This window comes from Humulus lupulus, chromosome 4 (genome assembly GCF_963169125.1).
Source record: "Humulus lupulus chromosome 4, drHumLupu1.1, whole genome shotgun sequence".
In the NCBI taxonomy this organism is placed as follows: Eukaryota; Viridiplantae; Streptophyta; class Magnoliopsida; order Rosales; family Cannabaceae; genus Humulus; species Humulus lupulus.
The window spans coordinates 44,441,498-44,455,439 of NC_084796.1; the positions used below are offsets into that span (position 1 = coordinate 44,441,498).

Consider the following 13,942-nt stretch of genomic DNA (forward strand, 5'->3'; position numbering starts at 1 on the left):
TTTCTCTTACTTTTTAGTAATGTGTGTTGGAACAACACAAGACAACCTTAACTTCTCTATCATAATATGCCCCCTCTTCTCTTCTTTCTCCTCTTCAATGTTTTACTTCCCTCATAATTACTTGTTTGCCCTTTTATGACATACTCTGGCCCACCCACTTCCATCACCCACAGGTAACCCAAAATTTCCTCCAACACCCATCTCACATAATATTATTAAAATAAATAAATTAAATAATAAAAAAAGAGAATTCATTCCTTCAAATCTCAGACAGAAAAAGTCAAATACCCCTCTCTTCAGCCAGTCAACATATCTAACCTTCATCTCTATTCTATTCTATACTTTATAAAAAAGTTTTTCTCAAGTACACACCATTTTTTTTTTAGTGTGTCACCGCTAGGTGGTCCTATCATTCTCCTCTTTTTGGGCTACCCGATCTGCCCGTATGCCTGCCCGTCCCACTGCTCTCTTCCAAGTACCAAGTACACCTTTCCTTTTTGCCGTTTAGCGCTCTCTCTCTCTCACTATTTTTATTTATTTATTTATAGTTTTTGGTTTTTTTTTTTTAAATTTTTATATCTCTCTCTAAATTCTCTCATTTTCTCACTCTGTACACTCTTGGATCGAAAGGCGGCTCGAAATCTGGACCTCTCGATTGGTGGTGCTCTGTGGATCCGAGCATAGATTAGACTTGATTGATTATTCGGCGGAGAGAAGAACACCCTTTTAATGGTAGGAATTCGTTTGGCGTGAAATTAGGGTTTTCTTCTTCTTTTGATTCGAATTTGTTTTTGGGGATTAGGGTTTTTCTGTTTCGTTTTTGGTTCTTTTGGCTGATTATTTTTATTTTGGTTTTTGTTCTGTTGGTATGGTCGATCTAGGGTTTTGCGGAGTGCAAATTGGGGAATTGGGGGTGGGTGTAGAATTAAAGGGGGTAGAGGATTGATGGTACTAGTTGGGATTAAAGGTGGGATCGAGGCTAAAATTGGGGAAAATGCAAGGCTATGCATGGGAGGGAAGGTGAAGAGAGGAAACGGAGTCGGCACATGTGGACAGTCCCTACGCGTGTAGTTGCAGTCGATGGTTCTTCTTCGTCGTGTTCATCTTCACCCAATTCGTTTTACAAGGTTTGTTTTTTTTTCCTCTATTTATTTTCTGGGTTTTGCTGATTTATCTTTCTACATGGTTTTGTTTTGATCTGATTCCTACTCTTGCCATTGTTTAACGGATGAGAATTCTCTGGATTGTGTGATTTAGAATGTGTTTTTGCTTAAAATAAAGAAAAATAACACCATTTTTCTTAGTTTGTTGTTGTATACATTGGGAAATGGAATCAATTTGTGAGTTCTGGGCGAATTTTAGTTGTGATGACTAACATTTAAATTGATTTTATAACTCTAATCGCTTTAGGCCTTCCCTTTTTTTCACGCTTTTCCCTGATTTTTGGGGGCGGATTGTATGTGGGAAGTTTATTTAAAATGGGCAATAAGCACTTTTTTTTTCATCAAAATGCTTATGTGCTGATATGTTGCTTGGCCTTTCAATTAACTGAAAATAAATAAGAAAAAAAATCCAAGGGTGAGGGTGAAGTTGAAGGTGAGGGTCGGGGTGGGCGGACGTGCCTATAGAATGTAAAGTGTGAAAAAAAGGATTTTTACAAGCTAAATTCTGCTATTTTACCTTAGTACTAGGGGTTCATCATCGTAAAAATTGTGGCTTTACTCCAAGTCCATAGCATTTTATTAAGTCAGTCTATTGAAATATCCAATTAGTAGAGGGACTGATTATGGAAAATAATGTAATAGAGCATGTATCTTGCCGTATTTTATCATGAAATAATATTAATAGCACCGTAATAATAAAATAGAAATTAACTTCCTCTACATTTATACATGATGGAGCTATAGATTTACCAGTAATTTATTATTTCATAAATCAATTGATTTACCAGTAATTTATATTTCGAACATTAGTTTTGCCAATAACAGTGATCTAAATAATAGCATACAGATGTATCATCTCATACATCAATAAGTACGGTGTGGTCTGTATCCATTCTGGACAGAAACTATATACATACATCTATTGCTGTGGAAAAGCAGGAATTCTTTACGAATACATAATGCTACTGCTGAAAGCAGCACAATACATTTCTGTTGAATATTCTAGATGTCCTTTATTATATATTTTTTGTGTGTGTATCTGTGTGTGGGAATCTGTGCATTTTGTATTATAAAGTTTTAAGATAAATAATCTGTACAGTTTTTCTTTTTCTTTTCCCTCTAATATTTATTTATTTCTGTTTTTTCTTCATAGGACGGACGCAAGATCACCGTTGGTGACTGTGCTCTGTTTAAACCTCCTCAAGATTCACCTCCTTTCATTGGAATAATTCGTTGGGTAACAACAGGCAAAGATAATAAGTTGAAATTAGGTGTAAATTGGCTTTATCGTTCTGCTGAAGTAAAGCTTGGTAAAGGCATCCTGTTGGATGCTGCACCGAATGAAATTTTCTATTCCTTTCATAAGGATGAGATTCCTGCTGCGTCGCTACTCCATCCATGTAAAGTTGCATTCATTCCTAAAGGTTTTGAACTTCCATCTGGTATTTCGTCTTTTGTGTGCCGACGGCTTTATGACATCACAAACAAGTGTTTATGGTGGCTAACGGATCAAGATTATATTAATGTAAGCTTGAATGGTCTGTCAGTTTTCTTTCATTTTTTTCATTAAATTTGAATCTTTTGGCTGTATGTAATGCTCTTTATTTTGGCAGGAACGACAGGAAGAAGTAGATCAGTTGTTATATAAAACAAGAGTAGAAATGCATGCAACAGTGCAGTCAGGTGGCCGATCTCCAAAGCCAACTAATGGTCCAACTTCAACTTCACAGTTAAAAGCTGGCTCAGAGAGTAATCAGAACAGTTTGTCTTCCTTTTCTTCTCAAGTTAAGGGGAAGAAAAGAGAGAGAGTAGAGCAGGGTTCTGAGCCTTTGAAACGGGAGCGCTTTACAAAAGTAGATGATGGGGATTCTGGTCACTATAGACAGGAGAGCGTTTTAAAATTTGAGATAACCAAGATAACTGAAAAAGGAGGGCTTGTTGACTCTGAAGGAGTTGAGAAATTGGTGCAGCTCATGCTGCCTGATAGAAATGAAAAGAAAATAGATTTGGCTGGTCGGTCAATGCTTGCTGGAGTTATAGCAGCCACAGATAAATTTGATTGCCTTAGCCGATTTGTGGAGCTTCGTGGCTTGCCTGTATTTGATGAGTGGCTCCAGGAAATTCATAAGGGGAAGATTGGTGACATTAGTGGATGTGGATCAAAGGATGGTGACAAATCAATTGAGGAGTTTCTCTTGGTTTTACTTCGTGCACTTGATAAGCTTCCTGTGAATCTTGATGCCTTAAAAACGTGTAACATTGGAAAGTCTGTGAATCATTTGCGTTCTCATAAAAACTCAGAAATCCAGAAGAAATCCAGGAGTCTGGTTGATACATGGAAGAAACGCGTTGAAGCTGAAATGAATAACAATGATGTGAAGTCTGGCTCAAATCAAGCTGTCTCCTGGGCTGGAAGATCATCACGTCTTCCTGAAGTTGGAAACAGACATTCAAGTGGACTGTCTGATGTTGCTGTAAAGAGCTCAGTTGGACAGGTTTCTGCTTCCAAATCTGCTTCAGTTAAGATTGTCCATGGCGAGAGTACTACTAGGTCTGCTTCTGCCTCTCCAGGGTCTGTGAAATCAATTCCATCACCCGTATCAACCAGTAATAACATAAAAGATGGTCATTTTCGAAATGCTGGTGGTGGCATGTCTGATGTTCCGTTGACAGCCACTAGAGACGAGAAGAGCAGCAGTTCTAGTCAGTCTCACAACAACAGCCAATCGTGCTCTAATGACCATGCCAGAGCTGGAGTTGTTTCTGGGAAGGATGATGCAAGAAGCTCCAGTGCTGGTTCAATGAATGCGAATAAGATGTCGGGTGGCTCTTCTCGACCTCGAAAATCAATAAATGGATTCCAAGGTTCTCTACCAGGGAACCAAAGGGAAACTGGTTCTAGCAGAAGTTTTTCTTTGCATAAGAACCCAATAGTAGACAAATCATCAAATTCTGGATTGACTAGTGAGAAGATGCTTGACAGGACTATTGTTGACGGGAATACTCATAAATTGATAGTCAAGATTCCAAATCGTGGTCGCAGTCCTGCACTAAGTAGTGGAGGTTCTTTTGAAGACCCTTCAATCAGGAGTAGCAGAGCTTCTTCTCCTGTGATTTCAGAGAAGCCCGATCAATTTGATCCCAGCTTGAAGGAGAAAAGTGATAATTATAGAGCTAATGGTGCTTCAGATGTAAATGCTGAGTCCTGGCAGAGTAATGATTTTAAAGATGTGCTTACTGCCTCTGATGAAGGCGATGGATCACCCGCTGCTATGACAGATGAAGAACGTTGCAGGACTGTTGATGAAACGAAGAAGGTTGCAGAAGTTTCAAAAACTGCTTCCTCATCATCTGGAAACGAGCATAAATCTGGGAATCTGCAAGAACCTTCCTGTAGTTCTATGAATGCTTTAGTTGAAAGCTGTGTAAAGTATTCTGAAGGTAATGGATCTATGTCTGTTGCTGATGATCTTGGTATGAACTTGCTTGCTAGTGTGGCTGCTAGAGAGATGTCCAAATCTGATTTGGTTTCTCCGACTGGTTCTCCACAAAGAAACACCTCAGTTGAACCCTCCTCCACAGGCGATGGTATGAAGGTAAAATTACAAGCTGTAGGTGAGCTTGGACGAAACAAATGCCTGTCCACTAGCGGTGCTAATAATGAGAATGGAAAGCGTGCTAGCGAATCTTATAATGCTGTGGCTAAGGATAAAGGAGATAAAACTTCCTTTCTGTCTGACCATAAACCTACATCTGAGCACACTGGACGTGTAGAATCTCCCAGTATGGATATTCAGCAAGCTGAAGGCATTGAAGAAAGCAAAGGAAAATGTAATGAAGTCAGTTTAGCTTCTCCTGTGATCTCCCCTTCGAGGACAAGTGAGAAAGCTACAGACAGGGAAGAAGGAAAACCAACTCAAGGGAAATCGGTTGAAGGGGGAGTAAAAACTGAGGACATTTTAGATGTTAAACACAATGTAAGTGATTCTTTGTTAAATGAAAATAAGATCACTGAAGGTGGCTTAGTGAATGAAGTCAAGACAGAACATCTAGGAAGATCTCCGTACTCATTATTAGCAACTGATGTCAAGGCAAACCTTCAGAATGAAGAAACAGACAGTATTGTGAAGACAGATGAAAAGCTGCCAGTCTCAGTGCTGCAACCTGACCCTGTAAAAGGAGCATGTGAGGAAATATTGCCTTCTGATTCTGGAAAAGATTTGGTTTCAGAAAAAGCCTGTGAAGTAAAGACTGAGAATGATACGGTGGATATTAAGAGTCTAGTTAATGAGTCTGAAAATCAAAAAAATGTACCAGAAGGTAATTCTCCTACAACCTCAGTTAATCGGGTTGTAGGTGGCCTAAGTTCTAGTGTAACTCAGCAAAGGAGCAACTGTTTGGAGCATGATGTCAAAAGTAAAGAGGTTGAACAATGCGTCAGTGGTGAACAGGTTTCTCACAAGGTGCCATCTGCATATGATGCACATGAGGCAGAACAACTTCTGCAGTCCGGGGATTCCAAGTTGACTGGCATGGAAACCAATGAAGCTGGGGAGTGTGCATCAAAATGTGCTGCCGATGCTTCTTCTATCTCTGCTGTTGCGGTTTTAGGTGCAGATGCAAAGGTGGAATTTGATTTGAATGAAGGATTTAATGTTGACGATGGGAAAATTGGAGAGCTAAAAATATTAGCACCTGAATGTTCATCTACTGGTCATCTGATTAGCCCATTTCCTTTTCCAGTTACTACCGTGTCTAGTGCCCTTCCTGCTTCAGTAACGGTGACAGCTGCTGCAAAAGGTCCCTTTCTTCCACCTGAGGACCTATTACGGAGCAAAGGGGAACTTGGTTGGAAGGGTTCTGCAGCTACAAGTGCATTTCGTCCAGCTGAGCCAAGAAGGGTTGTAGATATGCCTCTTGGTGCAGTGAACATCTCACAGCCTGAATCTACTGCTGGGAAGCAAGGACGCCCTCCTCTGGATATTGACTTGAATGTGCCTGATGAGAGACTTCTAGAGGATATGACATCTCGGTATTCTACCCATGAGACAAGTTCTGCTTCCAATGCAATGATTAAAAATGATCGAACTTGTGATCAATCTACAAGTGCAGCACCTTTTCGTAGTTCAGGAGGACTTGATCTTGATTTAAACCAGGCGGATGAGACTTTAGATATGGGCAGTTTCACAATCAACAATAGTCGTCGAACAGAGATTCCAAGTTTGCTAGTCAATTCTTCATCTAGTGGTACTTTAGGTGGGGATGTAGGTGTTCGGAGGGATTTTGATTTGAATGATGGGCCTGTTGTGGATGAGATGAGTTCTGAACCAGCACATTTTAGTCAACATGCCAAGAGTAGTGTTCGAACCCAACCACCCGTTTCTGGTTTTAGGATGAACAGTACGGAAGCAGGGAACTTCTCATCATGGTTTCATCCAGGGAACAACACTTACTCAGCTGTTGCCATTCCATCTGTTATTCCTGATCGAGGGGAGCCTTTCCCAATTGTTGCAGCTGGTGGGCCACAGAGGATGATTGGTCCCCCCAGTGGTAGCAATCCGTTTACTCCCGATGTTTATCGAGGATCTGTGTTGTCAGCTTCTCCAGCAGTGCCTTTTCCTTCTACCTCATTTCAATATCCAGTCTTTTCATATGGAACCAGTTTCTCGATGCCCCCAAGCACTTTCACTGGAGGTCCAACAACAACATACTTGGACTCATCTTCTGGTGGAAGGGTTTGCTTTCCAGCTGTGCATCCACAGTTGTTGGGAACCACTGCCGGTGGGGTTTCTTCCAACTATCCAAGGCCGTTTATTATTAGTCTCCCAGATGGTAGCAATAACAGTAGTGGTGAGAGCAGTAGAAAATGGGGAAGGCAGGGTTTAGATCTTAATGCAGGGCCTGGAGGCCCAGAAATAGAGGGTAGAGATGAGTCTTTTCATCTTGTGCCAAAACAATTGTCTGTTGCCAGTTCGCAACCCCTATTGGATGAGCAAATGAGGATGTTCCAAATGCCAGTTGGCACTTTGAAGAGGAAGGAACCCGAGGGAGGGTGGGATGGCTTCAAGCAGTCGTCATGGCAGTAGGATCGTGTGTTAGTGATTCTGGTGACAAAAGAAACTTGTAAGTTGCTAGTTTATGTAATTCTTACTGCAGTGTGCAAGGCTGTTGATTTAATATTTTATTGAATCTGCTGTCAGCCTCTTGCAAATGTCTCCAGTAGAATAATATAAGATTAAGATTGCATACGAGCTTTTTTGACTGTTTCTCCTTGATTGGAATTTTCTTTAGCACAACACACCAAAGAACTGTCTTTTTGATTATTGTTGATTCAGACGAATAACAATTGACTTCCAGCCTATCTGTGATTGTAAATTCTGGAAAGGGGAATGCATACAACTCCATCTTTGTTCTTAAGATTCAATATAGAAATTTATGGATAGGAAGAATATGGAACTGAGAAGAGAATTGGTAAAAGAGAATTTTAAATGGAAGAAAATGAGACAAATGGAGACAATTCATCAATTAATTGTTTTTTGTTGACAGCTATTAGCAAATGAAGACCGTTTAGTTTTTTTATTTATTTTTATTTTAACCTACTCTGGTTGATATATTTTATTATGAACTCAACCGCAGTTTTTTTAATACTGCTGAATCATGCACATTCTTCTCTTTCTTGTACATCCAAAGGTTTTTCAGCTTATCTTTGGCCTGTTCATCATAAATTATACTTTTTCATTAGATCTTTTTATTATTGGTTGATATACTTGAATCTTTTGTTTTTCAGTGATTTGAGGATGAGCATTTGCTAACCCCTGAGGTCATCATCTAACTTCTGTGCTTCTTGGGGATGGGTGGTAAGTGAGTTATTTGATGTTGTCCATAGTCTCCGACCCCCACCTCTTTGCTGTATCAATTGTATCTTCAAGGGAATATGTTCAGGTCGACAAGCCGTTGTTCCTTAAATTTGTTATGGGTGGCTGCAGATCAGTTTCCCTTTTGTAGATATTTAACTGTTCGCACACATACACTATTGCCTAGGAATCTCAATATTGGTGCCCATACTGGTTTCAATGCTTCAACTTAATATACAATTGGACCCAAAATTATGTCCTTTTTCAACCCTGCCAATAATGGAGGTTGGATTGTTCAAATCTTTACCTAAAAAAACACCCATCTGTATGTGTTTGTTAATTTATTCTCTTAGTGTCATATAAATATATATTTATATATATAAGCAGAGTGGTGGTCAAATTTCGGCTCCTAGCTTCTCTTGATCATACGCAGTGTTCTGGTTTAGTATTCTTTCTATTAGTAGTAACCTCAAATATGGGCCAACTTGTAGTTTTGATATGTAATTCTGAATATTATACCAAGCCCAGATTAATACTAGTACTAGAGCATCACAACTCTTTTTTTGTTTTTTGTTTTGTTTTGTTGATATCAAGTGTTTTCCCCACTGGGAAATTTTTCATTTTACCTTGTGTTTGTGTTTAATAGTTGCATAAGTTGGTGTTTGCTGATGCTATGGTCTTGTTTAATTGTTACTGTGGTAGCATTCCAGGAGATGATTGATTCTGGGAAAAATGCTTAAGTTATGTCCTTTCTGTAAAAACCCTTTTGGACCTTTTTGTTGTTTGTGATACAGGGATTGAATTATCAATTAATACATATTCTTAAAAGTACTAAGTAGATGTAGTGTTGTTCATTATCATCACCTATCCTTGAAGCTGATCTCATAAAAAAGTATGCATGGAATGTCAAAATCTATAGTTCAAATCAAATCTCACTTGTGAGCCATGCGATTTGCATTCAAAAGGTTTCGTAGGTAGATAAGTTGCCTTGTAAAGTTTTGCCTGTGAGGGAGTTGTAACAGAAGGAAGTGTTCTAAATTCAAGGCAATGAACTTAGATCATCTAGTCTTAGTCTTCTGAGTATGCTGTAATTGGAGTTGAATCATGTACTCACTTTCATCTGCAATCGATGCGAGTTACCCTTGTATAGTCGTGCTCAATATAATAGATTAAACTTACATGGGAATATGGTATTAAAAGCTGACAATAACCTCGATGAGAGGACTTATCGTGTAAAAGAAGAAGCCTCATTCTTTATACAGTGGACCACTACATAGTGTATGCAATATAATTAGTGTCTACAGAATATACTGATTTCTCCAATGTTTTGTTTTCCTTACAAAATAGAATAAAAATAAAAGCTGATTGGTCATGGACGATAAAAGTCACGTTTTGGCAAGAGCTGTGATACCATGTGGTCTGCACATTTCATTTGAGACAGACGAATTTCCTTCCACATAGAATATTTCTGCATTCCAACACAAAGGGATCACACTCGGCAAAACGAGATTAGATATGGGTAAAAAAATTCTAGAAAAGATGATGCTCATGCTTCAAAAAAATCTACTTTGATAGTAACTAAGTGCATACATCCATACAATCACTCTATATTTAATTATTTTTTCTCTATACAAAAGGGAAAACAAAATCTAGAAGAGAGAAAATACAGACATTAGGCACCCTCTACGTTGCTTTTTCTTCTTTTCCTTCTGCTTCTGTGGTGGCTTTATGACAACTCTGATTGCTGCATCAAAAACGGCTTTCACGTTCTGCAATTGCGTTCATTAGGGTCATTTACAGAATTAGGATCCACAAAGAAAAAGGAAATCTCACAACTAAACCATAATTACATAATCTTAAAAAGGCAATCTACAAAAACACTTTAATACTAAACTAGAGAGAGGAAGTTCATGCACTGAAAGGAACCATAGAGCTGAACCTAGGAAGCTTCTTTGTTGTCCCATCTAAAGGAAATTCTTTTTTATGTAACCTACAATAAAATCTTTGTGCAATAAATTTGAAAATCTTATCAAAAAGAGTTAGTTTTCAACCATAGGAACACAAAAGCAAACACCAAGTGTTATACACCCACATCCACACACATACCTGCTGAGTTTTTGAGCTGCATTCTATGTAATATGCGGCCCCTATCTGTTTCCGCAGCTCCTCACCCTAAAATAAAATGAGAAAACCAATATTGTAAATGAAATTATGCAATAAAACTATGCTGGAGAGAGTAACTTTTTGAATAGAAATCCCACTTGTGCAGTAGTCACTGGCACCAATCCTGGATGGTCAGACAAATAGTGTTTATCCTCTCGAAGATCTGTTGCATGAAAGAAAAAGAAAAAAAGAGAGGATGAAAAAATTGCAGCAGTTTTGTCTGTCATTCAAATAAGCAATTTCCTAATGTTGAATAGTATGTTCCCATATCAAACCTAAGACTAATGAAGATCATATTGGGTCAATTTTTAAGCATGGAAGGTTCTACATTGTCCTTCCTACACATAAAAGAGAAGAAATATACCACTAACTAACCCAAAACAGGAAAGCAAATAACTAATTCACTGTTTAAGAGTGAGTACAAATTTGTGCAAATTTTCTATTCAAATAGGGGACAATTTCTGGCTTGGGTACCCTGCACGGACAGGCTTTGTGCTTTTAAGACACTAAGAAGAGCATTTACTGAAGGAATGACTTATTGGTGCTTCACCTTTCCCAAACCTATGTTTTTTCTCCTTCCTTCTCTTTTCAACCCTCTATTAAAAATGTTCAAACACAAAAGACTGCTGATTGGGTAGTTGCAACACTTAAAACACCTCATAACGATCTATTGTTGAATATTCAAATTATATATAACAGGGTCATTTAGAAAGGAACTGGTGATAGTTTGGATTTGAAGCATTCAAAAAGAGTTCATTATTCTCACACAGGTCTAAATTCTACACAGATATGTTTTGAAACTAGTATATATTGCTTACTCAAGGACCTGATTGCAGTTATTAGCATCAAATCTATTATGTAAGAGCTTATCACAAAGCAAGAATCCAAAACTTGAATAGAAAACAAATTCAAACAAAAATAACCGTTCATTAGCACCACGACGAAAATTTATTTGGTTAAAAGCTTCTTTGCTCACCTAGTTTCGTGCCGACGAGAACCAGTGGGACTCCAGGTGAGAAGTGCTGAAGTTCAGGGATCCACTAACCAAGAGAATGATTTTAAACACCATCAATAAGCATATACAAAGAGCAGAGTCAAAATAAAACATACAACAGTTTAAAAACATGAACTTTACAGGTAAAAATTCACCTTCTTCAATACATTCTCATAGCTAGCACGACTAACTAATGAGAAAGCTAAGACAAAGACATCCGCTCCTCTATAGCTTAATGGCCTTAACCGATTATAATCCTCTTGTCCTGTGAAACAAATATAAAGGAAACATAAAATACCATACGTTTCCCAATATATCATAAGGCAAACCTGATATATGGAAACTTTAAGGCATAGTTATAGCTTTTAATGTTTGTGTAGTAGAGGATAATAATTCATTTTAGATTACTAAATATTTAGTCATAGAAGGTAAGCATACTGTACCAGCTGTATCCCAGAGGCCTAAGTTTACAGTAACGGCTTCGACAACTACATTAGCACTGAAGTTATCAAACACAGTGGGTATGTAATCCTGCAATAATGATGAAGTCAACGACATGGGATTGAACAAGTCAACAACACGAATAAGAACAGCAATTAGCAACGAGTTTCCATATTATGCTTTATTAAAAGAAGAAGCAAAAGAAAAACTAGAGTTTATACAAAATCAGCCGAAACCCAGGTGATTTAAGGTACAGCAGGGAACAAACTGTAGAACCCAAAAACTCATGAAAGGGACATAGGAGGCTGAAGAGAAGAGGGAGAGAACCCATTTGGCTGGAGAGAAAGAGAGAGTAGTAAAATCTTGAAAAACACAAAAAAGCTGCAAAACCCAGATGCGTAGCAGTAAAATAGAATACAATAAACCAAAAAAAAAAAAAAGAAGTCAAAACTGAGAGACCCAGATGGATCTTTGTGAAGAAGAAAGAGCGTACAGTGGGGAATTTGTTACTTGTGTAGCAAATAAGCATGCAGGTCTTCCCAACGGCCCCATCTCCTACTGTGACACATTTGATGAACCTTGAAGCACTAGAAGCCATGGAAGCCAAACCAAGAAATACACACTCAGACCCAAAAACTGAAACAAAAGGGAGATTCCTTGGGATTTACACAAAGTTTATGGCTTTTGATTTTGATTAATAGACAGACATGGAGTATAGACTGGCTTGGCTGGTCACATGATTCTCACTCATTCACTCCTATAGCTGTTTCTTTTCCTTTATTATTATTATTATTTTTTAGCAAGAAAGTTTTATTTTTGGTTTTAAAAAAATAAATTAAAAATGGGAACGTCAATTAAATTCAATCAAATTCTATTACTTTTCACAGATGGGAGATAATTTTTTCCCGAAATATAATATTTTTTTCTTTAATTTTGGGTTGAAGAAAACATTTTTATTTCTTGTCAGAAAATAATTAATACTTAGGTGAGCCAACATGGCAAAAAAGATGTGCATTTATTATACCTAGAATTGAAAGGATAGGAGTTTGTATTTTTATTTTTTGTTTTTGGTCTTTGCACCTGTGACAAAAGTATGGTCTTTTTCTCATTTTTCTTTTTCATTATCTTGATTTCCATTGGAGAAATACTCAAAATTGTTCAACAACACAGAAAAAAACAAAAGAAAGTAAACCATTTAAAAGAAGATAAGAATCGACTTAATAGTGGCACTATTGGTTATTAAAGAATTAAAATCATTGCTGTAATTGGAATAGAAATTAACTAAAGAATTTGAACCAAAATTATGACCCCATTTAAATTTTTTTTTTAATTACATCATCTAACTCTGAGTCCATTAAAAACAAATAATTATAACAAATATCTAATTAATAATAATGGACCAGAGTTGGAATTAGATTGAAAATGGTACCTACTGCATTAATAATAAACTGCATGAAATGGTGTGAAAGGACCACATGCATTGTTTTTCTTTCTTTCTCTCTTTGCCACTTTCAAAATGGTGGGTCTGTATATAATACTGATTAGTGATTATAGATTATTATCTTTGAGCCCAGCCCAATATCTTCACTTTCTCTTGTTTTCTTTGTCTATTTACTTTTGGACAGAAAAAATAAAAATTGTGATGAATGTCTTTTGAATTCAACACAACATTGGTATTTAAGTTGCTCTTTTGGGACCATGGAAATTAGTCCTTTTTATTTCTCTTTAAACAATGAATTTAATAAGAAAATATGCACATTTTTTAATTTTGGGCACTTAGTTTTAAATTAACCTTTTAATTTGCTTTTTTTGGGACCATGCAAATTATATTATGATTTATCAAAAGGAATTTTATGCATGTGGAGTTTAACAAGAATAAAATATATTCACTTTTTCTCCAACTGCTTAAGTGTTTTTCATTAGGGAGTTGGTGAATGAAGATGAAGAAAAACTTAGCTAAGCTAACTAAAACTCAGAAGACTTGTGTTATAAAAATATGAATTTTTGAAATGAATAGATATAAAGAGAGAAAGAAGAGTCTAGGTTGGGTTACGTAATTAATTATGCAGGCTATAAAAGTGTTTGGTTGAAGGCATAAGTAAACCCTAAGTAAAGCACTATAAAGGGGATATTCATAAAATGGTTAAATAATATAATATTATTCATTAAAGATTGGGTAGGCAAAAAAAAAAAGGCAGGCTGTTAGGTACTAGTTCAAAAGCAAATTGTGGTTAGACACCTTAGATAAAACCCAATTTGTGGAACTTCTTTCCTACTCAAAAATTGTTATGGTTATTTGCTTATCATTATAAGAATGATTTTTTTGG

At 37.1% G+C, this 13,942-nt stretch overlaps 2 protein-coding genes across 3 annotated transcripts; one reads left to right on the forward strand and one right to left on the reverse strand.

Annotated features, from left to right (window-relative positions):
• Positions 1-535: 535 nt before the first annotated feature.
• Positions 536-8,588, forward strand: LOC133830379 (uncharacterized). 2 transcript variants are annotated; one of them, XM_062260355.1, is made up of 5 exons: positions 536-732; positions 882-1,127; positions 2,317-2,688; positions 2,777-7,286; positions 7,951-8,588. In XM_062260355.1, the coding sequence occupies exons 2-4, from the start codon at positions 1,005-1,007 to the stop codon at positions 7,247-7,249; spliced, it is 4,968 nt and encodes a 1,655-aa protein (XP_062116339.1). In that variant the 5' UTR covers positions 536-732; positions 882-1,004; the 3' UTR covers positions 7,250-7,286; positions 7,951-8,588. The 2 variants fall into 2 exon arrangements, with proteins under 2 accessions (XP_062116339.1, XP_062116338.1); XM_062260354.1 differs by having other exon boundaries at positions 536-1,127.
• Positions 8,589-9,250: 662 nt separating this feature from the next.
• On the reverse strand, positions 9,251-12,385 carry LOC133830380 (rac-like GTP-binding protein ARAC8). Its single transcript, XM_062260356.1, has 8 exons — positions 12,109-12,385; positions 11,618-11,705; positions 11,330-11,439; positions 11,157-11,220; positions 10,279-10,343; positions 10,124-10,189; positions 9,689-9,786; positions 9,251-9,485 (listed from the first exon to the last, which is right to left on the reverse strand). Exons 1-8 carry the CDS (start codon positions 12,211-12,213, stop codon positions 9,446-9,448), a joined length of 636 nt encoding a protein of 211 aa, XP_062116340.1. The 5' UTR covers positions 12,214-12,385; the 3' UTR covers positions 9,251-9,445.
• Between the last annotated feature and the right edge of the window lie 1,557 nt (positions 12,386-13,942).

Bases quoted from the DNA above. Each gene is read 5' to 3' on its own strand.
- LOC133830379 (XM_062260354.1), top strand. From the start codon at position 1,005: ATGCATGGGAGGGAAGGTGAAGAGAGGAAACGGAGTCGGCACATGTGG. The intron at 1,128-2,316 runs GTTTGTTTTTTT...TTTTCTTCATAG, and splicing joins CACCCAATTCGTTTTACAAG to GACGGACGCAAGATCACCGT. The intron at 2,689-2,776 runs GTAAGCTTGAAT...TTATTTTGGCAG, and splicing joins CGGATCAAGATTATATTAAT to GAACGACAGGAAGAAGTAGA.
- LOC133830380 (XM_062260356.1), bottom strand. From the start codon at position 12,213: ATGGCTTCTAGTGCTTCAAGGTTCATCAAATGTGTCACAGTAGGAGAT. The intron at 11,440-11,617 runs GTACAGTATGCT...TTTGTTTCACAG, and splicing joins AGGCCTCTGGGATACAGCTG to GACAAGAGGATTATAATCGG. The intron at 9,486-9,688 runs GTCTGTATTTTC...GTTGGAATGCAG, and splicing joins CAACGTAGAGGGTGCCTAAT to AAATATTCTATGTGGAAGGA.